The sequence below is a fragment of the Acomys russatus genome, chromosome 5 (assembly GCF_903995435.1).
Source record: "Acomys russatus chromosome 5, mAcoRus1.1, whole genome shotgun sequence".
Classification (NCBI taxonomy): Eukaryota; Metazoa; Chordata; class Mammalia; order Rodentia; family Muridae; genus Acomys; species Acomys russatus.
The window spans coordinates 23,692,730-23,719,773 of record NC_067141.1 but is presented as its reverse complement, the minus strand read 5'-3'; the positions used below and the strand labels follow the sequence as shown (position 1 = coordinate 23,719,773).

General features: G+C 53.5%; 2 protein-coding genes across 2 annotated transcripts; one reads left to right on the top strand and one right to left on the bottom strand.

Annotated features, from left to right (window-relative positions):
• Positions 1–1,022: 1,022 nt before the first annotated feature.
• Positions 1,023–1,837, top strand: Phlda2 (pleckstrin homology like domain family A member 2). The gene is made up of 2 exons (XM_051145120.1): positions 1,023–1,435; positions 1,681–1,837. Exons 1-2 carry the CDS (start codon positions 1,023–1,025, stop codon positions 1,835–1,837), a joined length of 570 nt encoding a protein of 189 aa, XP_051001077.1.
• Positions 1,838–4,504: 2,667 nt separating this feature from the next.
• Positions 4,505–26,720, bottom strand: Slc22a18 (solute carrier family 22 member 18). The gene is made up of 10 exons (XM_051145722.1): positions 26,598–26,720; positions 23,386–23,483; positions 22,883–23,043; positions 22,412–22,544; positions 12,127–12,236; positions 11,181–11,288; positions 10,889–10,989; positions 6,921–7,022; positions 6,365–6,485; positions 4,505–4,730 (listed from the first exon to the last, which is right to left on the bottom strand). The coding sequence occupies exons 1-10, from the start codon at positions 26,715–26,717 to the stop codon at positions 4,543–4,545; spliced, it is 1,242 nt and encodes a 413-aa protein (XP_051001679.1). The 5' UTR covers positions 26,718–26,720; the 3' UTR covers positions 4,505–4,542.
• Positions 26,721–27,044: the final 324 nt, after the last annotated feature.

Genomic DNA, 27,044 nt, shown 5'->3' with positions numbered 1-27,044 from the left:
TTTAGGGGTCCCTCGGTCAGCCCCTCCCCCATCCCTGGGAACCCTGGAGGAGCAGCGTCTGCTTCCTGCTGCTTATTAAACCTTTAAAGGCAGAGGGTAAATAAAACCGTGCACTGAAAGGGGATGACTCAGCCAGCCCCCGCCAGTCCTGGTCCCTAGGTCGGTCCCCGTATTCCCCAGGCTAGCTTTGGTAGCGCCCTTCCCCCCCCGCCCCCCCCCCCCCCACTCCTGCAAATAGGGATTGTAGAATCTGTCGCCAGACTGGGCATACAGGGGCCCCTGGAAAGAGTCAGGTCTCTCTGTTCACATGGCTGAGCATTGTGGGAGTGCCGTTCGTCCTCAGCACTGCCTAACTTAATAAAGGTCATTGTCCCATTTTACAGAAGAGAAAGGAAACTTAAGAGAACTCCTTCGAGGCACAACTTCGGGTAGCAATATGGATGTTAAAGTGGCAGGGCCACTTCCCAAGAAGTCTAGTGGGTGGCCTTTGGATGTTCGCCCAAGGTGGGAGGAGATAGCTGCCAGGGCTTGAAAAGAACCCTTGAGTCCACGACTCTCGTGCTCAGGAGTCCTGGATTTCCCAGTGAGTGGGATTCTCAAGCGCTGTGGTCCCGTCTAGGGGTTCGCGCGCTACCCTGGGCTTCCGTAACTCACGGCGGACAGGGCCTGCTGCAGTGCCTTCTTCGGCACGCAGAGCCCGCGCTTGGGCGGGGAGGGGACCGAGAGTCACTCCACCAGGCAGCTGGGGCGTTGGGGCTGGAGGGGAGGCTCTCGGCTCCCGTCAGAGAGGCGCCGAGCAGCCCCCCCCTTCCCGCCCCTCCTCGGCCTCAGATAAGCGGCAGCCCAAGGCAATGGGTAAGGGGGCAGCCCCGGGCTGTGGGTGGGGGGCAGCTCCAGGAGCTTGCCGGGGCAGGAGAGTGCCCGGCCAGGGGGCGTGTCTGGGCCGTGGGGCGGAGTCCTTATAAGGGCCAGGCCCAGGCCGGCGGCCGCAGAGCCAGCGCGTCTTTGTGCAGTCTTTCCAAATGGCTTCGAAAGTCATGGCGACCTCCGAGAATATTCTTCGCGAAGGCGAGCTGGAGAAGCGAAGCGACGGCCTGTTCCAGGTCTGGAAGAAGAAGCGCTGCGTGCTCACCGCGGACCGCCTGCGCCTCTTCTCTGGGTCCAGCGGTCGTGTCAAGGAGCTGTTCTTCCACTCCATCCTCAAGGTGGACTGTGTGGAGCACACCTCCAAGTACGTGTACTTCACCATCGTCACCACCTTCTACAAGGAGATCGACTTCCGATGCGCAAGCAAAAGCTGCTGGAACGCCGCCATCACCGTGGCGCTGATCGACTTCCAGAACCGACGGGCGGTGGAAGACGTCCGCCGTTACCGGTTTCAGCGCTCTGCGTCTGAAGAGCCGCCCGAGTCCCGAAAGCCGCGCTCCTTGGATCCGTGGTGAGTGCCGCTCTCGTCCGCATGGTCTGAGTACGGGGCTTGGGTGTGTGTGGATGGCGGAGTCGTGCCGCCCAGTGGGAAAAACTTCGATTTCAAAAGCCACGGGGGAGGATGTGGGGGAATCCTGCCTTTCTGAAGTCACTTTGGAGAGGGGACCTGGGACGCGTAGCAGGAGTCGCTCGCCGCACTTGGAGACTTACAGGTAGCACAGTCTTTTCTGACTCAGTCTTTTCTCCCTACAGAGACGCACGGGACCAGTTGAGCCGGGAACCAGCCCACGCGGCTGCTTTAGACAGGAGCCCAGGAGCCCAGAGGATGGATACCCGGGTAACGACGCTGCTCTTTACTGAAGAAATTCCCGTGCTTGCTGAGCCTCGCCCCGCTGTGCGGGTGCGCTAACTTATTGGACTGTTTTTTTTTATATTGATGGTCACCTGTTGCCAACCTACCATTCCGTCTTAATATTTTTTATATTATATTTTTCATTCCAAATAAACAATGCCATTCCTCTTTTTTAACAACTTGTGTGGTCCGTGTAGTTCCTGCTGGTGTGGTTGTGTGTGTGTGTGTGTGTGTGTGTGTGTGTGTGTGTGTGTGTGTGTGTGTAAGGGCGGGAGTGAAAGGGTCTCCCATGCGGTGCCATTCCCTCTCCACATCCCTGGAACCATACAAAGTGCCTTTGAATGAACTGTCACCTGCCAGTGGGGTTCCCAGCCTTTCCAGGTCAGGAAGTACTCTGGGTGTGACTTGGCTACCTTTTGCTCCTGGGTGTGGCTTGGGGAGGATAGGGCTGGTGGCCATGCTTGCTCAGAGTTCACTCACCTCCTGGACACCTGAGCAGTTGCTCTGTGCGCTAGGGTGGGTGCTTTCACCGTTCCCTCCCACCCACATACCATCTGTCCAGCAGCTGATTCAGAGGACTGTTGACTGTTTGCTCACTGCCACCCCCCAACCCCCACCCCCACCCCGAATCACAGGACCACAGAGGCTTGAGAGTCCAGCTACCAAAACCTCCTGTTCAGTGTCTAGGAACTGGGATAGCATACTGGAGAAAGCACATATTTTTTTTTTTTTTTTCTGAGACAGGGTTTCTCTGTGTGTATCCCTGGCTGTCCTGGATTCGCTTTGTAGACCAGGCTAACCTCGAACTCACAGGGATCCACCTGCTTCTGCCTCCCGAGTGCTGGGATTAAAGACATGCGCCACCACGCGCTGGCTGAGAAAGCACATCTTTTGTCACAAATGGGAGGCCCGGACCTGTGGCCCTGCTGTGAGGCCTGAGAACTCGCGGGACATTTGTCCTACTTCTACCCGACACCTGCCAGATGTCAACTCTAACTCCTCACCCAGCTGTGAGGGCCTAAAGTCTGTGTCAGGCAAGCTGGCAGGCAGGCAGTCAGGTGGTAGGGCCTGTGACAGGAATATCCCTTCTCCCAAGGTTTGACTGGAGGACAAGCCCCCAAAAGGTAGAGCGACAGACTCCGAGTTCCCTGCTCAAGCAGGTGTTCTTCTTCCTGGGTCTCTCTGGCTATGGGAAGGCCATGAAGATGCAGGGGAGGGTGTCACATGCCTCCTGGCTTGGTCTCAGGAAGGCAGCACTGAGAGGGCCACCCCTTTCTCCTTAGGAAGCCTTGGGTGCTAGAGTTGTTTTTTCTTACAAGGAAGTATCTCTTATAACAAATGGGGGAGGGGCTTGTGTAAGAGCAGAAGTAATCAGCAGGATCCCAAGACCCATGCAGCTAAGGACATCCCCCACAAATCCTCATATGGTCAAATGACATCAGGTGATGAGCCCCTTTTCCTGGTGGGGCTTAAGTGTCTTAAGGTGGTAGGTGGATTATATAGATGGATCTCACAGTTTGGGGACTGTAGAAATCTGAGGTTTGAGGATTCTAAGGCTGTTTTGTGTTTTTTGTTGTTGTTGTTGTCGGCCCCTCCCCCTCTCCTCCGCCACTCCTGCCGGCCATCCAGTCAGAGTTTCTCTGTGTAGCCCTGGCTGTCCTGGAACTCGATCTGTAGACCAGTAGACCAGGCTGGCTGGTCAGAGATCCATCCACCTACTTCTGCACCTGGAGTGGTGCCAGCGTGTGCTACCATGCCTGGATTGTTGTTTTGCTTTGTTTTTGTTTGTTTGTTTGTTTTTGTTTTTTATTTGTTTTGTTTTGGTTTTGGTTTTTCCAGACAGGGTTTCTCTGTGTAGCCTTAGTGGTCGGGACTCACTTTGTAGACCAGGCTGGCTTCGAACTCATAGCGATCCACCAGCCTCTGGCGCCCGAGTGCTGGGATTACAGGCATGCCACACCATGCCCAGCCCATTGCTTTGTTTTGTTTTAATTACATTTTATTATGTGTGTGTGAGTCTGTTGTTTTTGTCTGTTTGCTTTGTTTTGTTTCAAGACAGGGTTTCTGTGTAGCCCTGGTTGGGGGTTGGGCTGGGACCTCCCTCTGAGGACCAGGCTTGATGGGCTGGGCCAATGACCCTGCTGCAGCTCTAAAGCTGGGAAGGCTGGGGTTGTGTGCCTGGTTCCTAGCAGCTCCGCCCCTCCCCCCACTCTCAGCCTAGTTCCCCTCCTCCTCCTCCTCTCCTACCTCCTCCTCCTTTTTCTTTTTTTAAAGACTGGGTCTCACTACTTAGTTCTAGCCTGCTTGGAACTAGCTAGTTGGGTATATAGACCAGGCTGACCTTGAACTGAGAGATCTGCCTGCCTCTGCCTCCTGAATTCTGGGATTAAAAGCATGTGCTATCACAACTGGTTCCTGTCCTTTAAACCAGCCTGCTTCAGGAGGGTGACACTGTGAGCCAGGGGAGCGGAGGGGAACACTTTGTCTCTTGGCTATGCTAGAGCTGTCTGGGTTGTTTCTGGAGGATTCTTCAGCGGCTGCGTAGTGGATTCAAAGGCTGGACTAATGACCTGGAACTGACTTGGGCAACTTTGTGCTCCCTAGAGCTCTGGGCGCAGCTGTAGTTCCTCCTCTGGCTTGGCTCCATCCTTGACCCCCCCCCCCCCCGCCCAGGCTTTCTTCCCTCAAATCTAGGCAAAGCCCAAAGAACTTAAGAGAAAAAAAAAAACTTCGTAAGTTTATTGCCTGACTGGGCTCTGTGGTCAGTGGGCTCTGTCTCCCTTCTGGGATAGTGGCTTCCTCCAGAGGACCAATAGGACAAGCAAGTTCACCATGAGCTGCACATAGCCAAAGATGGGGACACCATAGCTGCGGTACAGCAGACCACCCATGGTAGGTCCTAGAGTGCGGGTCAGTGGTTGCACAGATGCAGAGAGGCCCAGCATGGTCCCTGGGAGAAAGGGGGAATGGCAGTCAGTCAACCCTGGGCAGGTGTCAGAACAGGCTTTCTACCTTCTGGCTGTACTCCAGCCTTCAGCCTATCCTAGCCTCCCCTGCACACTGTTCACAGATGGTATGAAATACTTCTCAGAGCACCTGTCTGTCCTCCTCACAGCTGCCCCTCACCTCCAACCCCCCCAGCACCCCCCCCAATTAAGCGCATCATTCTTCTCCCTCAGGGTCAGTTTGCCTGTGTGGATGGGCCTGAGCCTCCCTCCTGCTCTGGATATTTCCCAGGCAAGGGAGGAGTCTGGGAAAGAGGTCAAAGACCAGGAATAGTCCACACCCTTCCAGACCTGACAGTGTAGACTTGATAGGCATAGGCTGGGCTCCACTAAGGACATTCGGATGGTGGCTCTCACACTCTCTCCAAATGGTGACTGTGATGGCCAGTGTGGATTTGGCTATGGATCCCCTAAGCCACTGTAGGGTTCTTGGGCTGCACTCTAGCTGGGGATGGTGCCCCTAGTGCCTCTCATATAGCCTTTCTTTTTCTTGTCCCTCTACCATCCTTCTATGATTAAACGGATCTCAGAGGTCAGGGGCAGGGCTACAGGGAGCCTAAAGAGATATGGGTAGGTCCCAAGCTGAGGGTACCAGTGTCCTTGCCTGAGCATGTGAGCCCACATCTCTATGCCTCTAGCCAACTGTCTTAATGTGGACACACCTGCATAGAACCTTGTTAAAGTGAATGCAAGGGGAGGACAGCACTTACTAACACAGAGTACCCATCCTACCTTCCATCCCCAGGTGGGAGTCACAGAAGGTGACTGTGCTTTGCTGCTCACTGGCCGGGGAGTGACTTCTGAGCCCAGGCCCTACTCACACTCAGGGCCTGCTGTGGGGAGACTCAAGGGCCACCTTCCTCACTGCCCACACACCTGAAGACACTAACCGACATAGGGCAATTACCGCCCCCCTCTGCACCTCCTGTTCCCAGGTGCACCAGGCCCTGCTCTTTCTGAGCTAAGGGGTGGTGCTACAGCTATGAGATGGCCTTCATGGCGTAGCTTGCCCCTCCTGGCCAGCCCCACCCTCCACTTGCCTGGCCTCAACACCCCCTTCCTTTTCCCAGAGAGAGTTCTTTGCCCAGCTAGCCCTTTGGAGTTGCTGTCCTGGTGGCATGGAGTGGCTACCCTAGACAGCCTGGGAGGCCAGGCCTAGAAGACACCCTTAGCTGTGGATTTGAACCTTCTAGTCAGGAAGCGCCAAGCTCTGTGTTATTAAGGACTAAGAAGTCCCCCATGTTGTTCCCCCTCTCTGGCCTCTTCACCACTCCAGGCACCAGCCGTCTTCCTTAGTGGCCCCTGTAGGCCCTTCAGGTCCACATTTTTGCTCATCTGTCCTCTGCCTGGACAAAGCAGTCTTTCCTCTTTTTAGTGAAATTTTGGCAAGGTTCAGAGCCAAGCCAAATGCCTCTTCCAGGAAGCCCTCCCACCTGTGCCCCAGCCTGACTCTGGACTTGTCAGCAGGTCTAGGAAGAGGCGGGATCTCTACCTGGACTCTTCTTTTGTGTGACTCCCACCCTTTCTGGTCCAGGCTACCGGGCGGAATCCTGGATGTCAGGGCCGGTGTACAGCTTACCTGTGTCTGAAGCGGACACAGCCTTGGTCAACATACTGTCAGTAACGACATTGAGGGTACAAAGACTGAATACCAGGCCAGGCATCAGAAAGCAGAAGTGGAGAACATTGGACATCAGCACCTGAGAGCGACGGGCAAGGCTGTGCTGAGCGGGAATGTCACAAAGGCAGATGGCAACCCACCCTGAGGTCCCACCCATAGTGCTCCACCATGGAACATGCCTGGGCTGGGGAGGAGGGGTAGTGCATGCAATGTGGCCTAAGACTGGTCAGGGACTTGGGCACACACAAGACACGGGTGGAGGATGGTCTGAGACCTGCTTTACAGGGCAGCTGTGTGTGTGTGTGTGTGCAAGTGTGTGCGTGTGCTTGCTTGTGTGTGAGAATGTGTGTGAAGGTATGTGTTTGTGTATGTGTGTATGTGTGTGAGTATGTGTATGCTTGTGTGTGTGCCTACGTACATGTGTGCAGTAAGGGCTCCGTCTCTCCAGCCCTATAAGTTTTTGTATTACACCGTATGTGTGTGTGTGTGTGTGTGTATGTGCGCACATGCTTACCATGCCAAGTCCTACAACAGCAAAGACCAGCACACTGTATCGAAGCAGGGCTTCCTCTGAGAAGCGGGTGCTCAGTCTTCCAACAACCAGGCCTTGGATCACCTAGGAAGGGTGGCAGGGGGGGCCGGGGGTAAGAGCGGCTAAGTCAGAGGTTCTCTACCTGTGGGTTGTGACCCCTTTGGGGGTCAAATTACCCTTTCACAGGGGTCACCTAAGACCACTGAAAAACACAGATCTTTACATTATGATTCACAACAGTAGCAATTTACATTTATGAAATAGCAATTAAAATAGTATTATTTTGGTTTTTTGAGACAGGGTTTCTCTGTGTAGCCTTGGCTATCCTGGAACTCATTCTGTAGACCAGGCTGGCCTCGAACTCAGAGATCCACCTGCTTCTGTTTCCTTAGCACGGGGATTCAAGGCATCAACCACCAGTGCCTGGCTAACAATGAAAATAATTTTATGGTTGGAGGTCAGTGCACCATGAGAAACTGTACAAAGGGTCACAGCATTAGGAAGGTTGAGAACCGTTGCTCTAGACTATGCTCTGCCCTTTTGAAAGAGTTCTGTCAAGAGAGGAGATATTCTTTTTTATTTCTTTAAGATTTTATTTACTTATTTTATGTATATGAGTGCTCTATCTGCATGCACACCTGCCTACCGGAGGAAGGCTTTAGAGGGTATAGATGGTTGTAAGCCACCATGTGGTTGCTGGGAATTGAACTCAGGTCCTCTGCAAGAGCAGATGATGCTGTTAACCGCTGAGCCATCTCTCCAGCCCAAGGAGAGAAGATATTCTAAAGAAACACTGTGAGCCTCTCTTCGGCCATTGGACTATTGAAACTGTGGATCTCAAGGCATTGGAATTGCCCTGGGGGGTCTCATGCTGGGGAGGGAAAGGCTGAAGCCTGGGGCAGCTAGGGGGAGCTTGTCTCCCAGAGACTTCACAGAGTTCTGAGAACTTGTCAGACCATCTTGCAGGAGACACTGGAGCTGAGACAGTGATGGGTCAGTGACAGGACGGACCGCACCTTGACCAAGGCTGTTTAGTGACGCACTCCCTCCTACCCTCTGTTTAAGTGGTAGTCTCATGTCCGGACCCTGAAGACAGATTTGGGAATCACTGGACCTCTCTTCCCAGTGTGGCCGCATTGTGTGAATCTCCTCTCTGCTTTTCACTATTACCTGTCTCTTTAGCTGACCCATTGAGGCCTAGTGGCTAAACCAAAGTTGGTAGGGCTCCAGGGGGTCCCTCACCATCTGCATCCCTGAGAGAGTCTCCACCCCCAGCCGGGACTGCTACCCGAGCAGACAGCTGAACTACAAGGTTCCTAGAAAGTCACAAGGTCACAGGGCAGTGGTTCCTCTCAACAAAAAGGTAAAAGAATCCACACCAGGGACACCAGAGACATGACTCAGCAGGCCAGGCAGCCCAGGGTGAGGCTCACTATCTGCTCTCTCAGATAGGAAGTGCCCGTCTCTACCAGGAAGGAAGTGTGTGGGACCAAAGGCCAGGATAGAATAGAGTCAGAGGAAGACCTGTCAGGCTGCCGCACGGGTGCGCGCTGCCAGTGGTTGTCAGGGTTCATGGGGGTTGGACTCGGGCTTATAGAGCCCAAACCGGTCCAGCCACAACCCCCACTTAGGCTAGGCAGAACCCGGCTGCTTATTATAGAACCATCAATGTCTTAGAATAACAAATCCTCTCTAGACTGGTTTTATGAAAGCATTTAATCCTGGCCTCAGCCACTGGGACCTGCATCCTGCCTAACCGCCCCAGCCTCAACTTCCCCATTAAGTTAAAGATAAGCTTCTAGACGCCCGTGTGGCCTTGCCGTTATCTGACGAAACAGTGAGGTTAGCCAACCAGCCAAGAAGGCCACTTTCCTTTGGTCTTCGAAGCAGCTAAAGCCCCCACTTTCCCTTTGTTTCCTCAGACCTCCTACCACTCCCAGGGAACCAGCAGGCAACCCTCCCCTGTAAATGTTGCCTGGTTTGGTCCTACCAGGGTCTTTGCTCCTCCATGGAGATCACGCCTCCTGGCCATAGCCCCATCATCCATGCCTCCATTCCTTGCTAGTTCCTTCCACCTGGGTATTCCTCCTCCTTTATAGTGTCTCTCCTTACTCAGGATCTTATTTTGGGACCCTAGTCCCCACTTCAGTGCCCTCCGAATGGCTAGCATCCTAGAAGAGCTCTGGGCAGGTATCAGGGCTAGCATAGGAGTCTTTCTAGACTGGTCTACTAGCTGGGTGGTGGCAGCGGCAGTGCACACCTGTAATCCCAGGCAGAGGGCAGGCAGATCTCTGAATCTGAGGCTAGCCTGGTCTACAAAGTGCGTTACAGGATAGCCAGGGCTACATGGCTTGAGTGGGAACTTTCTTCTTCTCAGGGATTTGTGATCATTCCCAGCCTGATGTGGTCGGGACATACTGGGCCCTCAGCCTTACCCTCTGTCCAAGGACACAAGTCTATCCACTCCTTGTTGGTCTTGGGGCCCAGAGCTCTGACACACTTGCTCTCCTGTCTCCCTTTCCCACTCTCCCTTGTACCAGGTCCCTAAGCCAGACTCCCCTTTCTAATCCTCTGCAATAATCCCAAGTTACCACACTAATGGGCCACAGCTCCAGATGACCATGACCAGAGACCAGAGAAGTATCTATCTCCAAGGGCCTGGACTTCAACTGAGTGCAAGCTTGTGTGGCCTGGCTGCAAGCCAGTGGTAAGCATCTCACTCAATCACTCACTCACTCACTTTCATTCTTTCATTCATTCATTCACTCACTCATTCATTTATTCACTCACTCACTCACTCATTCATTCTTGAGAAAGGGTATTATATAGTTCAGTCTAGACTAGAAATCCCTATGTAGTCAAGGTTGATCTTGAACTTCTGATCTTCCTGCCTCTACCTCCTAAGTGTTGGGACTGTAGGCTTGAACCACCATGCCTGGTTTATATGGTGCTGGGGATGGAACCCAGGCTTTGTGCATGCTAGGCAGGCACTCCCCCAACTGAGCTGCACTCCCAGCAAGCAATCCATGTAGAAGGAAGCTCTGCTTAGGCATGGGTCAGTATTATTGGTTTTGTTTATTTCGTTTATCTCCACCAGTGTGGAGCTCAGAGAACAGATGGCCCAGAGGTGCCGAGAATGCCACCATGCTTCCGGAGTGATCTGGACTTCTACTCTGCTAGTCTCAGAATAGCCATCCCTATGCCCCAGCAGACAGACAGTCAAGTCATACTAGGGCCATGGTTGCATGTTACCACCTGTCTCTGCCACCCAGGCTCTGGTCAAATGCCAGTAGGAACCAGGGAGGTGGTAGTTGGCTTTGACTGTGCTGTCCTTGGGTTTGGAGCCAGGGGTCCCTAGGGGGTTGGCTGAGAGGATACTCCACTCCTACCTCAAACTAGCTGTCGGCGCTCCTACCTCCCAGCAGCCAGAAGCTCCTAGCTCCCATAAGGGTAGCATGCTAGGTGACTGTGACTTGCTCTTAAGAAGGTCCCTGAGTGCCCAGGATCTTTCCATGACATCCTCAGCCACTTCATGGGACATGCGTCCTGGTTAGCACCCCTAAGAAAGGGCTAAGAAAGGAAATGGAGTCTGGAAACTTGCTATGTTATACAGCTAGGGAGGATAGACACTGACTCCAGACAGATCCCTACCACAATGGGCCCATTTCTGGTGTCTTCAGTCCCTCCGAGACCTGCCTACTGCCCAGCACTGAGGCATGTCCTGGGCTGATCCTGATCTCTGCAGTGTTGTAGGATGGGAAGCCAGGTGTTGAGGGCTTTCTCTATGTGTGTGTGCACCTCCGTGGACACTCACTCAAGGCAGGATCCCCCACCCCTCTCCAGGTATGAAAGGAGGGAGCCAGGATGGCCATTCGAGGAGGTCTCCCAGGGACTAATGCTGGGAAACGGAGTCCTCTCCGCCCTGCAGCACTCTGCACATGGCCACTCACCATCTGGAGGACCCCGAAGAAGGACATGAGGTAGCCAGTCTGTGCAGCCTCCAGTTGGAAGAAGTCCATAGAGATGATGGAGAACATCACCATGAAGAGTCCTGGGTACAGAGGAGCAGATCAGGCATGGTGCGAAGCCCCACTGCAGCACACACTTCCAGGCAGGGGACTTGCCTGGCTGGGGAGGGCATGTAACGCCATCTGGGATTCTATAGAAGGTGACTCCCTGGGGGCTTGGGTTCTTGCCATCTCAGCCCCTGGACACCAGTGGGGTTGGGATGGTGAGACTCACCTGAAGGGAAGCTGGAGATTACCTTGACCAGGAACACAGGCAGCACCCTGGGCAGCAGTAGCAGGTGGGAGATGGCCTTCAGGTCAAATACACTGGCCTTGGTTTTACCTGGCCACCAGGGGACATCAGTCAGAAGGCTGGTTGTAGGGGTCTGACGCCAACCAGGTCCCCCAGGTTTAGAGCTCACTATTCTCTTGGCAGTCTCCTCCCACAGCCTCTGGGGATACTGGGCCACTCGGTCACAAGTTGGCCAACCCAGAAGCCCCGCATCCTAGGCAGAGCTGGGGGAAGGCATTCAGGAGAAGATGCACCTGGCATCAGGTAGCTCTGCTAGAGCATTTCTGGATTGTCAGCCTTCTTGACAAGGGCAGAAGCTCCCAGCCCAGGTGGAAGGCGAGGCGTGCCTTGATATCCAGGACACTCTCGGTCACCAGCTCTCAGCTTTGCCTAGATATCCCATGGGGCCCTGCTCTTCCTTCCTGTATCATAGCCTCCTGTCCCAAGGAGTCTCCCAGGTAAGTCTCCATGTCAGTCACTGGGTGGCGTTTCTGAAGAGCAAGCTGAGCCTATGTTTGCTTCCTTCTCAGTGGGATCACCCACCGAGCCAGGAACCTTCCATGGCTCTGGACACTCAGCACCTCAGAGACTAGCAGCCTCCCACCCTCACAATCCCTGTGTCCTCTGTGTCTCCCCTGGGTTTTCTAGACTTGCCTTGTAGGACCTTCCTGCTCAGAGCCTTGGCTTGCCTGACTCCCATAACTGTGGCCAGCTTGACCCATAAGGAGTCAGCATCAAGAAGCAGAGAGGAGACCCCCATCTCCTCTTCATGTCCCCTAGACCCCTTAGCTGGAAGGTCTTCCCCTCCATCCCCAGCAGAGGCACCAGGGTGCTGGCTTCTAGGGCAAGAGGATGCTCATTGGCCCAGTTGTGGGCAGGTGGGGCTTACCCTGGGATGACTGGACACCGGTCTCCTTGGTGGTGACAGGGACACAGGTAAAGCTGAGGACAGCTCCTAGGAGGGTGGCCACAAGAGCCACGATGGCAGGACACTGGATCCTGAGGACACAGCCTGGGTCATATGGCATGCTGTTGCGGCACACCCCCACCGCCTCCACCTTGCTCCTTTGGCTCCATTAAGGCCTCACCTGCTAAGGGTGCTCAGTCCCAGCTACTTGATCCTTTTTTGGGGGGGGGTTGGTTTTTCGAGACAGAGACAGGGTTTCTCTGTGTAGCCTTGGCTGTCCTGGATTTGCTTTGTAGACCAGGCTGGCCTTGAACTCACAGCGATCCACCTGCCTCTGCCTCCCAAGTGCTGGGATTAAAGGCTTGCGCCACCACGCCCAGCCTACTTGATCTTTTTTTAAAAGCACATTTATCAGATGACAGTTGCCCCAGCACGCAGGCCTTTGCAGCCTCTGAGAGGTGGGGGTGGGGTGGGGGTTGGAGAAGTATGTGAGATCAGAGGGTCGCACTGCTGAGGTAAAACAACCTTCCCCAGGGTCAAAGAGGCTTAGGAGTGTCCTTGAGGACAGCTTTAGCGAGCTGAGACCAGTTGCGATGTCCCCTGGAGAGAGAGGCTGGGCTGGGCTCTTAGTGGTCTCTAGAAAATTACCTTTCCTCCTTCAAAAGACCCTTCTCTCTGCCCTAGGGGCAGGGCAGGCCAGGGCTGGGGAGTTTGGGTGCTGTGTTGAGACCCTGATGAATGCTTTTGTAAGAAACCCTCCTGCCAAAAAAAAAGAAAGAAAGAAAGAAAGAAAGAAAAAGAAACAAAAAGAAGAAAAGAAGAAAGAAAGAAAGAAAGAAAGAAAGAAAGAAACCCTCCTGCCTGCCAGAGACTCACTGTCCCTTGCTGTGAGTCATAATAATTCCAGTACAGCCAGTCCCTCTGGGAAACACAGGCACCTGGGGACTGGTCCCTCAGATCCCATAGTCTCCTCCAGCACCCAGCCCAACCCGTCCTCCGAGTGGGCAATTTCTCTGAACTAGCCGAGGACCCCAGGCTGGAACATGCTTTTCTCTTCAAATGTGTGTAAACCCCTACACACTCTGCATGCGCCCTTTCCCCTAGCCAGGCCCTGGTTTCAGCAAGATACTCTTTGCTGTATGTTTAGAATCTGGACCCCCCCCCCCCCCCACGAGCCGATTAGACCTAGTCTGGACCTTGCATCGAAGGTCCAGAGGGCAAAGGCGACCGACCGCCAAGGTGTGCTGCCCTCAGACCTCAGCAGCAGCCCACACCTGGCCTGCTCAGGCTCCTGGACGGACATGAAGAAAAGTCAGAGTCTTGGGAAAGCTAACAAACAAGACTAGTTCTAGCTGCCTGTGCCCCTCCCCATCACAGCCACAGATGTGTGTACGTGTGTACATGCACACTCAGACATGTGCTCACCGATACAGAACATCTTCTCTCCCACGCAGAGGCACAACGTATACAAATACATAGGCATACACGGGTACCCTTGCAAAAATTCTGATGTACACCTGCAGGCAACAGGTACCAAGGAGCCCAGCAGGGACACTAGCAGAGGGTAGACTTCAACAGCTCTCCTCAGTGTGGGGCCGGCACAGCTCTCTTGCTATTTCCCTACCCACCCAGGGCAATTAAGACCCTTTTAGGCCCCCAAGGGACTGACAGGAAACAATGAGTGACATGGGAGGAACACCCTTCCTGGTGGCTGGCCTTTCTTTTGGCTACTGGTCTCTGAAGCCCCAACATTACTGTATGAGGCCTGACCAGGTTGGGACAAAATCTGTTGGTTTTTTGTTTGTTTGTTTGTTTTGTTATGTTTTTTCTTTCTTTTTTAAAAAAATAATTAATTAATTAATTATTAATTAATTTTGAGACAAGGTTTCTCTGTGTAGCCCTGGATGTCCTGGAACACACTCTGTAGAACAGGCTGGCCTCTAACTCAGAGATCCGCCTGCCTCTGCCTCCCCACGGCTCAGGTTAAAGGCTTGTGCCACCATGCCTAGCAAAATCTACTTTTTTCCCCCCTTTACATGCTCCAGAAGCACGCAAGAGCAGAGGTGGCCAAGCACGTTGCTACTTTAGGAAACTGGTGACAAGTGAGGGTAGGCTGTAGGGAGTTAGGTCCCTTCTTGGACCTTGTCTGTCTTAGTGGTGATCAGCAAATCAAATGGAAATGCAAGGCCCTGGGGCTGGGACACTCTGCAGAGTGAGTAGTACTGCCTGTGAGAGCTGGGGTGCCACTCTTCAAACTCAGAGCTCCACAAAGACAAAAACTGGAAGGAGAGCAGGCAAGATAGAAAGCCAGCTGTGGAGGAGAGGATGTGTAGCTCTGTGCTTGTGATCTTGCCTAGTGTACGCAAGGCTCTCAGTCCAATGCCCAGGCCTGGGGGTGTGGGTGTGGGTATGGGTCGGGTTGAAACTCTGAGCCAGTGAGATGGTTCACAGAATAAAGGCACCTGGAGCTTAAGCCCCAGAACCCACATGGTCACCTGCACACTGTTCCTGACCTCTACACTTCTACCAACCACACTTTAGCGCATGCTCACTTGTGCATACACAGTATCTAATACAAAAAGTTTGGGGGCTGGAGAGATGGCTCAGCTGTTAAGAGCCCTTATTGCTTTTTCAGAGGACCCAAGTTTAATTCAATTCCAAACACCATATCAGGCAGCACACAACTGCCAGCTCCAGGGGACAGGACACTTTTCTCTGATTTCTCTGGCCTCACACTCACATGTGGCACCCATACACAAGTAAAACTAAATAATTGCCTGGTGGTAATGGCGCATGCCTTTAATCCTAGCACTCAGAAGGCAGAGAGGCAGGCAGATCTCTGAGTTCCAGGGCTACATGGAGAAACCCTGTCTAGAAAAAACAAACAAACAAACAAACAAAACCCCTAAAAACCTAAAATAAATAAATAAATCGATTTTTTCTTTTTAGCAAGAGTCTGATTATGCCTCTGGCTGGTGTAAGATTGCTGGGTAGGTCTGCTTCTGACTCTCACCTGCCGAGGACAAGCACTGCCTTGCCTGGTGAAAATTACATCTTTAAAAAAAAAAAAAACCAATTCTTTAAAAAGGAGTAAAACTATAGGGCAACTAACCCATAGGCCTTTCAAGATTATGGGATGTATGACATCCCTCCAGGGCCTTCAGATTATCTAGCGCAGCGTGTAATCTAGCACAGCTCCCCTCAGGGTCCCACCTCTCTGACTTGCACAGGTGTAAGGCCACAGTTGACAGATTCCTGGACCACCTCCCCCTTTCTCTCTCTGTCTCTGCCTCTCTGTCTCTCTCTGTCTCTGTCTTTCTGTCTCTGTCTCGCTCCCTCTGCCCCCTCCCCCTTCTCCCTCCCTTCCCCCTCCTTCAAGAAAGAGTTTCTCTGTGTAGCCCTGGCTATCCTAAAACTTTCTCTGTAAGTTTCCAGGCTGGCCTCAAACTCAGAGATCTGTGGGCCTCTGCCTCCTGAGTGCTGGGATTAAAGGCGTGCATCACTACCATCTGGCTTTCTTTCTTTTGAAGAAACGATTAATTTATTTTTACTTCATGTGCAGTGTTGTTTTGATTGCATGTATTTCTGTGTGAGGGCATCAGACCCCCTGGAACTGGAGGTACAGACAATTGAGCTGCCATATGTGGTTATCAGGAATTGAACCCAGGTCGTCTCCTGCCTCCTTTCTTCTTTGCTTTTGAGACACGGTCTTACTATGTAGCCCTGGCTGTCCTAGAACTCATAGAGATCTGCCTGGTCCTGCCTCCCAAGTATTGGGATCAAAGGTGTTCGCCAGCTGGGCATAGTGGTGCAGAGGCAGAGGCCGGTGGATCTCTGTGAGTTTGAGGCCAGCCAAGGCTACATTGTGAGACCCTGTCTTGAAAACAAACAAACAAATGCCCTCCACCAGAATTAGCCACCATCCTTGGTGCATTTTATTTGTACTTTTTTTTTTTTTAAATAAGTTGCGGCAAGCCTTCAAGGACATCAGCTCCGTCTCTCAGTGCCCCTCCTCATCATTTTATCCATTGGCTAAAACTGTCAGAGAACTGGAGTCCTCCCTGGACAATGTTCCCCTGCCTTCCTTGGTTACCTGACCGGCATTTCCTCAGTAGCAAACGAGGGCTAGACCATAGCCCTGTCTGTCTCCTCACCACTGTACTCCTGGCTGGTCTGGCGCCTGGCGCCCCACACCCTATCTGCCAGCCACTGGGAGGGTTCTGGCACTGCAGCCATAGCTCAGCAAACAATAGTCACTGCTCTTTTCTCCTGACTCCAGGGCCTGTCTATAATGCTGAGGATGGCCATGCCCCTCTGCCTGACACAGTCTCTGCCCAGTCCTACCTGGGCTCCTGCTGTGTTCTAGGATGGCAATCCTTCACCACTCTGGATCCCTGCCCAATGTCTCCGAGGCCCTGAGAGAGGACTCTAGAGCCAAGGTCCTTGATGCCAGGAGCTAACATGCAGATGTCGCTTATGGCCTCTAGTTACACTTCTTTCTGGCAATTTGGAGGACATGTGACATCTTTCATAAGAGGTGGAGGCAGGGGACCCTAGAGCACCATTGAACAGCCAGCCTGGGGCTCATGGGACGCCACCACCTGCACCACCACCTGCCAGATAAGTGCCCTGCATGCAGGCCCTATGGCTAAGATATATCTGAAAATGAAAATCGTACAGGTGAGGCGCTTCTATAATCCCCAAACAAGTTTGAATCCCCTTGACCTAGTGCTTTCTAGCCTGGAGCTCCCTCCTAGCTCCTCTCCCCACCTCTCCATTATGACACATGACTTCAACCAAATGACCAGTTTCTTCTTGCCTGGAGCCAGCCCTTGAAGACTTGAGGGGTGAGAAACACCCACCCCCTACCCCTACCTGCTTTGAAAGGCCTCAGGGACCAGATAAGATTTTGCATACCAATGTCCCGGGTATGACTGTGAGCAGGGGTCACAAAGGCTGTTTGGGATCCAAGAGGGTTTGCAGGTGGCTACTATTATCTCTGGGCTAGCTGATCCTCGGGGTCTGTGGCCAGATACCTCCTAGTAGCCCCACCAGACCTGGTGGCGTCTATTCAAATTCCTGCTCTTTGTGGGTGACTGAAAGCTCAGCCTCGTACGCTGCAGGTCCAGATGAACCAATGACTTCCTGGATGGCCATGGCTGAGCAGGACCTTACTGGGACAGGTGAAGGAAGTTCTCTTTTGCTGTGGCCCTGGGTCACCTGCTTTTGGGTCTGTATAATTGTCAGCAGCTCTAACTCCCCTGAACCTCCTGGTCTGAGCCCCGGGGGACCTGCAAGCTTGGATCTGGATCTGGAAAGGTGGTACTGGTTGAGACTGTTTACTACCTCAGCTTTGCTTACAGCAGCAGTTCTCAACCTGTGGGCCCCGGCCCCTTGGCGGCAGGGGGTGGGGGTGGGGGAGGGGGTTGAACAACTCTTCTAGATATTACATTATGATTCATGACAGTAGCAGTTCCCTACAACTTCAAAAATGACAGTTATGAGGTAGCAACAAAATAATTTTATGGTTGTGTGTGTGTGTGGGTCATCACAACATGAGCAACTGTATTAAAGGGCCGCAGCATTAGGAAGGTTGAGCACCACTGGCTTACGGGGACAGCTGACAGCCTGCTCAGTTTGCCAGTCAATGGATCATGCCCTAGATCTCCATCACCGGGGTCACTTCCACGGCCCTCAGGAGTGAGCTTGGATGTCTCATGCTGTCTTAAACCCCACAGGTCTCCTCGGGTCTTCTCCTGATACCCATCAGTAGACCTGATGGCTCCACCTTCAAAAGCATGAAGATCTTACTCTCTTGGCAGTCACCTTCACCCACCCAGGGCGCTCACTGCAAATCTGCCTCCAAAGAGCCAGGTCCCTAACAGCAGGGTCTTTATTATATGGCCCCTAGGGGCTCCATGGGTCATGTACTCAGTACTGTTGGGGACCCCTGAGACAACATGAAGGCAGTATCCTCATCACCCCCAAATGCCCCTTTGGACCTTGCCCCCATCTCCTTGACTCTGGCTACTCTCAGTCCTTGGGTCTGTTCAGATAACTAGGGCGTCTTGTTTATAGGACTGGGCCTCTATTGACGGGCACCCTCCAGTTCACAAATGCTGCTCCCCATCCATAAGCAGGGCTCCTCTCTGGCCCTGTACCATGGCCCTGGATGTGTTTAGATTAGAGGCCGACTCTTAATACCTGCACTGGGTCCCAAGGGGCAAGGGCTCAGGACCCTCCCTAAGTCTGACCCCAGGCTGTGAGATGTTGGGGTTCAGGGTGATAAGTCACCAGGGGCCACTCCCACATGGGGACATGTGGGTAGTGGCTCTGGGCTCAGGGGCCCTCCTCGGGCAGCTCAGCGCCAGTCCTGAGCATTAGGTTGGCCAAAACCAGTTACACCAGTGCCCGCCCCTGCAGGCTCCGGTGCCAAGGCCACTTCCTCCTCCCACCTGCAGCCCCAGGCTTCAGAGATGGGCATGCTTGGGGACCTTCCAAGGGGACAAGCTCCCAGAGGTGGGCAGAGAAACAGGGGACAGGCAGACCCTTATGTGGCTTTGATTACCATCAAGGGGTCGGGGAAGGTAAAGTACGGGTGTCTCCTGTCTGAGGCAAGGTCAGGTGTGGAGTAGACTTGGTGGGTGTGAGGGGGTGGGGTGGGGGATGTGGGGGGGGGGTTGGGGAAGTGTTCAGGTTGCCTACCAGGGCAGAAGCCCTCACTATGGATACCCGGATCCTGGGACTGCCTCCTTGGCTCCTATAGGAGTGAGAGGTAGCTGCAAATGAGTTAAGTACCTAAGGCCTCCACGCCCTCACAAATATGTGGGGGGGGGGCGGGGGGTCAGTCACACTTACAGCTGTGTGAATCCTGGCTATGGGTGTGGCTAGTCACATCTGAGTGGGACAAAGACAGACCCCCCTCCCCCTCGCTCCTCCCAACAGCCATAAGCCATCAAGAAAGAACTTCCTATGCACCTCCCACAACTTCGGACAGCCTGCGATCGACTTTGATCATGAGGGTTCCCGTCACATGTCTTTATGTGTGACAGCTTGAAGAGGTCTCCCACTTTTCAATCTGCACTGTTCCCCAAGTCTGAGCACTGGGCTGTCTCCTCCCTTGGATCTCAGCTCCCCCACTCATTACATTAGATACTGAGGCTGCCTCTTCCTGTATATATGCCATGGTTATTATAAAGGGTCTCAGATCTTGGGATAAAATAACTTAGTAAGGCCAATAGAATACCCTGGAAAGTGTGGCACAGGAGAAGGCTGTCTTGGGGACTGCTGAGAGGGAAAAAGTGTCTTCCGAGTCAGTGGCTGGGATGCAGAAAATGCTGGGGAGGGTGTGTAAGGGGCTAGGTGGGCAGACTGCTGGTGGAAAGCGTGTGGCTGGCAGTGACTGTACACCATCAGGCTTGCTCGGTACCTCAGGGTGAGGCCACTCCTGCAGCTCCCACACCAGAGGTAAGAAAACCTGCCCCTGCCCCTCACAGCAGGAGAGTCCTGCATCCTGAAAGGTTCGCCTAGGCTGCCTCTTTTACCCTGCAGAGCCACAGCCTGCTCTTGTCAGCCCCTCTGCTCTCTCTTCCTTTTCTGTGGTCTATCCATGGACCCTAACACAGAGGACCGTTGTCCTCTACTGGGCCCGAGTCAACTTGCTATTGCAGCTCAGTTCCCTGTCTTCTGCAAGCCACACGTAGGCCTCAGCTCCTCTGCCTCTGGGAGCCTTCAGGGCACCCTGGAGGATGCAGCCGTCACTGTCCTCCACTGCTCAGCTGTACATCTCCTTTGGCCCAGGAGTCCTCATGGGACTCCAGCTGCTCAGACCCCCCAGGGTGAGGCCAGTTTGGACTAGATATTGGTGTAGAGACTTTCAGTTTGCATTTCCCTCCCACCCACAGGCAGAAGCAGGCAAGAGCTTCCCCCATGGCCATCTCTGGTCCACTCACTGCCTTTACCTACTTGGACAGTGCAGAGCGCCCCCTCATCTTCCTGCTGTGCTCTCACCCCAACTTCTCAGCTCCCTGGCTTGACTCTTCCCCTCCCTTGGCTCCTGCAGCCACTTGGCCTCCTTACTTCCCTAGACCACAAGGTCTGCGCACGTTCTGTCTACTTGCCTCCCTCTTTTCCTGCATTGGGTCTCTACTCAAAATTCCCCAGAAATCCTGATGGTCACTGTCCCCCATCCTGATTTCCTTCCATATCTCACATAGTTCAATCCAACTTTATAACATCTGGGGAAAATATACTGTCTTTTCTATCAATCTGTTTAATAAGACAAAACTTCATAAGAACAAACAAACAACAAACAACCTGTAAAAGAGGTGGATGTGGTGGTGCACACCTTTAATGCCAGCACTTGGGAGGCAGAGGCAGATACATTTCTGAGGTTGAAGTCAGCCTGGTCTACAAAGTGAGTCCAAGAAGCCAAGGCCACATAGAGAAACCCTGTCTCGAAAAACAACAACAACAACACCACAACAACCAAAAAAAAAAAAAAAAAAAAAAAAAAAAAAAAAAAAAAAAAAAAAAAGAAAAGAAAAGAAAAAAAGAAAGATAAAAAGGAAAGAAGCTGCTTGGCTGAAACTCAAATTCCCCCAGGGTCATCACTTCTTGAAATCAAAATACATTCTCAAAGTCAGGAATTCTGCTCAAAATTGGGTTCTGTTTACCAGCCACACTGCTTTAAATCAGCCACTGTAATCAATGGAAAGACAAAAGGCTAAAGAGCTAAAGAGCTCTGGCCACTCCTAGTGAGGCACAGGATCCCTTTGCATTAGGAGTAAGAACCTAGGAGGACCCCCAGTGGTGGCCTCTTCCACACAAGTGAAATCTTCTGCCTTGGTGGCCATTTTCTTAGGACCCCAGCCCCATCTCTAAGACAATCTAGAGACTTGGACTGTCTTATTCCCTATTGTACTCCAGAATCTAGGGCTCCAGGAGCATTTATTAAATGTTCAATTAACACCAGTGAACAGACAAGCTTAGGCTCTCATCACATGTCACATGCTGAGAGGACATTCAGTCAATGAGCCCTGCCATATGTTCACGGAGACCTTCCTGACAAGCTGGGTTTGTCCCCAACTGAAGGGGACAGACAGACAGGTGAGCCACCAGGGATCACCCTAAAACCGTGCTGTAATGGGGCCATGCTGTCAGCCCATGCCTTGATCTCTGAGCTCAGCTATCACCCAGATGCCTCTACTATCATTGGGATTGGTCTGAGGAAATTTGAGGAGCCCAGGCTACAGGCCTTCAGGAGGCTCCCGCCCCCCCCCCCTGCACACTCCCCCCTCCCTGCTTGAGGAGGAAGTCAAAGCCCTGAAAATCTAGGAGTGGCTTTGTTTATGCACTAGGGGGCCTCTAACTAGGAGAGAGCCTACAGGAAGTTGTGCAGATCTTGGGGACACAGGCTCCTCTCAGGAGGAACACAAGCCCCTGTCGGATATCGCACATGTCCCAGTACCACAGCTGACTTCATGCTAGTTTTGGGTCTGAATGACAGGCAAGTGAGGCTGACTCTTAGGGTCTGACTCAGAGCGGTGCAAGAGGTTTGGGGCTTCTTGCAAGGAAACACGCTAAGACCAAAGTGAGGCTTTCCCCCCACTCCTCAGCAACTTCAAGATAGCTGGGTCTGTCCCCACTGCAGGAGGCAGACGGGAGAGTCCACCACAGACTATCTTAGAACCATGTATTGGGGGAATCTTTCCAGGTGGAAAAAGAACTGAGTCTGAAGGGACAGGGCCGCGTGAAGAGCTCCGAGTTTTGGGGGCCTGGTAGAAGCCTAGCTCCTCAAGTCTTCAAGCCACCGTCAGAACGTTTAGGCATGAGGAAACAGGTACACCAGGAGGGGCAACACACCCAGGTATCTCCTCCTCACTCTTCCTTAAAGGGACGTGGGCCACAGTCCCTACCCGCCACCCCGCGCGCCGCGCGCTAAGTACAGCCACCTCTAGAGACTCCGGGATCGTTTGAATGGAATTGGCGGCGGCAAGAATGGATGCCTGGAATCTAAGTCTACACAAGGATGCCACAGGTGCCTCCCCAAGCCTCCCTTCTGGACAGGATAGACGGTTCCAACGCGGCACTTTTGTTCCCATAGACGGCACGTTACCGCCCCCTGGTGGCGACTCCAAACGTTTGGTATTAAGGTGAGGAAACCAAGTCTCAAGAGTGGTGGGGTTGCTAGGCCAATGGCCGGAACTCAAGCAGTCTGCCCAGTGTCTTCTCGGCTCCCCATCCAGATCCTCGCCAGGCCACTCACCCATACGCGGTGCTAAGGGTCCCGCCAAGCAGAGAACCGAAGATAACTCCGACACCAAAGCATAGGCCCAGCCTGCCCAGGGCCTCAGGCCGCTCTGCGGGCGCTGTCAGATCGGTGATGACCATCTGGGCAGCTGCGGGTGGAATGGGACTGAGCTAGACCCTAGCTCTCTGCGGCTAGCCCACCCAGGGGTTCAGGCCACGCCTCCAAGCTTCTTTAACTAGGATGCCCTACAGCCCCTCCACCCAGACTGTTTCCCCCACAGCCCCTCCACAGCATATCCACCCAGGCCACGCCTCTACAATCCTCTCCACCCTGTCTGGCTTAGCCCAGACCACACATCATCTCTCCACTCAGAGCCCACCATTCTTGTAATCCCACTCACCAGCCACCTGCCCCCCCTACCTGAAGCCACGTTTTTTATCTCTCCCCTCTACCTACTTAGAGCCAGGCCTACCCACAAGTCTCTACCTGGGAGTGTGTGCATGAGTGCAGCCGGTAGGCGGGATGCGAAGAGGAGGAAAACGCCAGGCAGTGCTGGGCTACAGGAGGCCGCCAGGAGTAGGTACAGAGCCGAGGCCGCCATGAAGGAGAGAGAGAGCGCTGCTCTTGCTCCGCACTGGTCTGCGAACCTGGGACCATAGGACAGGATGGGGGAGGGGGGCGTGTCAATCCCCAGCAGGCAGGGTCCTTTCCTCACTCCCAACCTCAGGGCTTTTGATGAAGGACCACCCAGGGTGTGTGTGGGTCTGTGGGCTTCTACCAAGGAAGTTGTCTGTAGGCCCACCAGCTGGAGTTCTGGGTGTCACTACTGTGGTACCAAGAATACTTGGAAGCCAACCAGCGGCTGGACCTCTCCTGTGCCTGTCCTTCCATTGAAAAGGGATGCTGAGGACGTGGCTGGACCCAGACTCCGGGGAGGAGGGAGTAATGGGTTTTGTGGGTTGAGGGCCTGCATCCTTCACATACGATACCTGCCAAACACAGGCCCACCCAGCAGTTGAAGCACACCAAAAGTTGTCTGTAGGTAGCCAAAGGTGACAGAATCTAGGCCCAGTGTCCGAGACAGATACTGAAACACAAGGAGGGTTTGGAGTCAGGACTCCTCAGACAGGTAGAAGTGGGAGGGAACAGAGGGTAGTGTTGTGGGAGAGGAGGTCTTCCACGGGGACCCTGCTCCTCCCTTTTAGCCAAAGACTTCTGGCCACGCCCTCTGCAGGACAGTGGACCACAGAGCTACATCTACCCTCAATATTTTGTCTTCAAAGCATTATAGCATTGTCCTGGCCAGCAAGCTACTGCCCGCCAAGTCCCCTAATAACCTCAGAGATGTGGCCCATTGCCCAGGAAGACAGCCTGCTCTGAGCTCTTTAGGACTCAGCCCCTCTTGGGTGGTGACTATCTGATGGGAGAAGGGAGGTGGCAGTGTCCCTATACAGGACCCATGCAGTCCTGGGATCCCAGGATCTGATCCTCCCCTCCTCAGCTGCATTTCAGAAGCCTGAACCGCTGGCTGTCTCCCTCCAAACCTCTGCCTCCTCCCTTTCTCCCTCCTCCACCCTGGCCCCCCTGTCTTTTACCCGAGCCTCCAGCCCTGGGCCAAGGATAACAGTCCATCAGCCCCCCCCCCCCCGCTTCTTGATGGCTTCCTGGGGGCCTCCATTGTGGCAAGGTCACTCTGTTAGGACTCTTCCTAGTGCCTTACCGTCCAGACCTCCTCACAGCCTTGTGTCTGGTCCAGCTGCTCCAGGTCTTTCCCACCTCTAGTGGTTATCTCCAGGCAGCTCCGGCAGACAGACCTCTCTCTGACCGGTACCTGCCTCAGCTGGCTTGCTTTCTTCCTCTGTGACCCTGTGCCCTAGACTGTCCAGCGTCTCCTACCTTGTCACGAGCCTCTATTAGCCTCCTTTTATGCTTGGAGAGGCCGATGTCGTCACCACCCTCACCCTGCAGAGCCCCAGGCCTCTTCCCACTGCCAGCATTCTTTCTTCTCTGCGCTGTACCATGTCCGAAAGGATCTCCCTCCCGCACAGTGTAGCAATAGCCAAGCACCTGTCCTCCTCAAGACTGACCGGCTCCTCAGCTGTTGCTTCTTCGATTTGATTTGATTTTTTTTCATTTTATTTTAAGTGTATGGCTGTTTTGCCCGCATATAGTCTGTGCGCTTATGTACGTTTAGTGCCCACAGAGGGCATCGTATCCCCTAGGACAACCGTTTCAGGTGATTGCGAGCCATCCTATGGGTGCTGGAAATCAAACCCCAGACCTTGTGCCTTTAGCCACTTAGGTCTCTAAAGCTGCCTTTTCACCCCTGGCAGCCTCTCTGTTCTCCCAGGATGGGGTCCAAAGTCCCAGTGTCACCCTTGAATTCCTTTCTCTTACTCTCCCAAGCAGTAGATCTGCTGCCGTCTCACCTCTCCCCAGCCCCCCACCCCCAACCAAACCACTCTGGAATCTCTTCAGTACCTGATGGATGTGGTTCCGGGACCTCAATGCCTCCTCTGTAGCTGCAGGCTCAGCACCACCCCAGGCCCTTTGCTCTGGTAATGCTTCTCGGGCTGCCTTCACTCCTTACCCTTTATGCTGCCTTCTCAGCCATGTTGTCCTGACCCCAAGTCTACCGTGTGCCCTCAGACCCCCCAGTACCCTCACCCTTTCTCATTCTAAACTGTGTCTTCTTGCACTGCACAGCATAACTATTACGCCATCACCACTCAAACACCGCCGGCAGCCCGCTCTGAGGGCCGGCTGTCTGGTCCTTTGTGCTCTGCTGTGTCACAGTCCAGGGTTGGCTCACAGGATAGGCTGGCCAACCAGGACCTGTCTCTGGGAGCCACTGCACCCCTGCGGGGTATTCTGAGGCTGAACTATATTATCCTCCTGGTATTGACCCTCCTTTTATGGGGAGGAGGATAAGGCTCCCACATTTCAGGAAGGAGGCTTGGGGTGGGGACCCTCACTATATGAGAGCAAGCAGAGCTCAACTTAGGAAGGGTGGTGGAGGGTGGGGCCCTGAGCTGAAAGTGTCTGCCACTCCCAGAATGGTGACAAAGGCCAGGGCTGCCTCTACCCCATATCCCCAGCTACAGGCAGGGGCAGCTCTTCTTGTCGGGGCTCCAGGGAGCAGAGGACTCGGACTATCTTTCTTGGTCATATCTGACTCTGTTCTCTGTGTCCCTGACCCTTGGCCTTTGGAGACATAATGTGAGCAGATTTCTGGCTTCAATCAAAACTCCTCTGTGCCTGGGCATTTTACTTCTGCTTAGCCTGGCCTGCTGACTAGACTGAGGGACAGGCCCATACACTGAGTGGGGCCAAGTCTAGCTTAGAGCCAACCTTAACTCAATACTCCAGCCAGCCTGGGCTTTGAGAGCCTCCGGGGGGGGGGAGGGGGGAATGCACATTTGAAGGTGGTCTGTGGGCCTTGAGCTTGTTCGGAGGTTCTACAAGGGGAGTGCAGCTACTTGTATACCCTTGACCGAAGACCCGTCCCCATCCTCCTCTGTTTGGGGAAGGTCATCCTGTGGACCCAGGTTAGACAGAAAAAGGACATGGACAGTCAACCTCTAAGTTCTAAGCTCTCTTAGCTGCTGCGGCCCATGCGCCTTTGCGGGCCAACTCCATCAAAGTGTGTTCAGTGACTGAACAAAATAGTGAAAAGTAGGACTGAACCGAAGAGTGTGGGTGGGCACCCTGTAGTCAATAGTGACTATTCTGTCCCCTTCATCCCTCCTGCCCTGATCCAGGTCGAGTCCAGAAAGGCTGTAGGATCAAGTCCCTCCTGTCTTCATATTTTGGTGGGTGGGAGGTAAACTAGCCAAACGGGTAACATGGCTCAAGGTATCAAGTGTAGACCTAAGGAAACAGAGGGGGTTCCCAGTAGGACAAAGAGATGAACAGTCATGGGGGATTCAGAAAGGACTGGGATTGCATACAACCCCTTTGGGACAGGAGCTGAGTAGGTATCAGGGAGAGGTGCTCAGTGGAAGAACAGGGGCAGGGGACAGCAAGTGAGGGTGCTTACAGGAAGGGCAGAGAGGGCAGCTCACTGGTGGAGAGTGGGTCCAGTTCCTTAACTTGTGTCCAGCAGGAGGGGGGAACCACATCAAGCCCCACCTTGCTTCCTACCATTGCTCAGCAGGAAGGCAGTGTGGGGCTTCTGGTGTGGGGTGTGTGGGTTACTCACTGGTATGATGGAGAACTGCATGAAGAGACAGGTTAGCTCCAGGGCAGCCAGCACATAGGTAAGTGTGATGATCCCTTGCTTGTGCACAGCACTCATGCTGCCAGGGAGTTGGCTAGCCATCCTGGGCAGGTGGTATCCAAAGCTCTGGAGGGACCGAGCCTGAACAGGGTAAGCCTTGTAGCAGGCGCGGGGCAAAAGTCCTGTTGATTCTGGCTGGATGCTGACTCACCGGGTTGGAAGGGGTGGCCTGTAGAAGTGGGAGAAGAGAGTGGCTGACTGCAGAGCTCCAAGGGTTCTCTAGCTACCTCAACCTTTAAGAATGGGTCAGGTGCTGGGCGGTGGTGGCGCACGCCTTTAATCCCAGCACTTGGGAGGCAGAGGGAGGCGGATTGCTGTGAGTTTGAGGCCAGCCTGGTCTACAAAGTGAGTCCAGAACAGTCAAGTCTA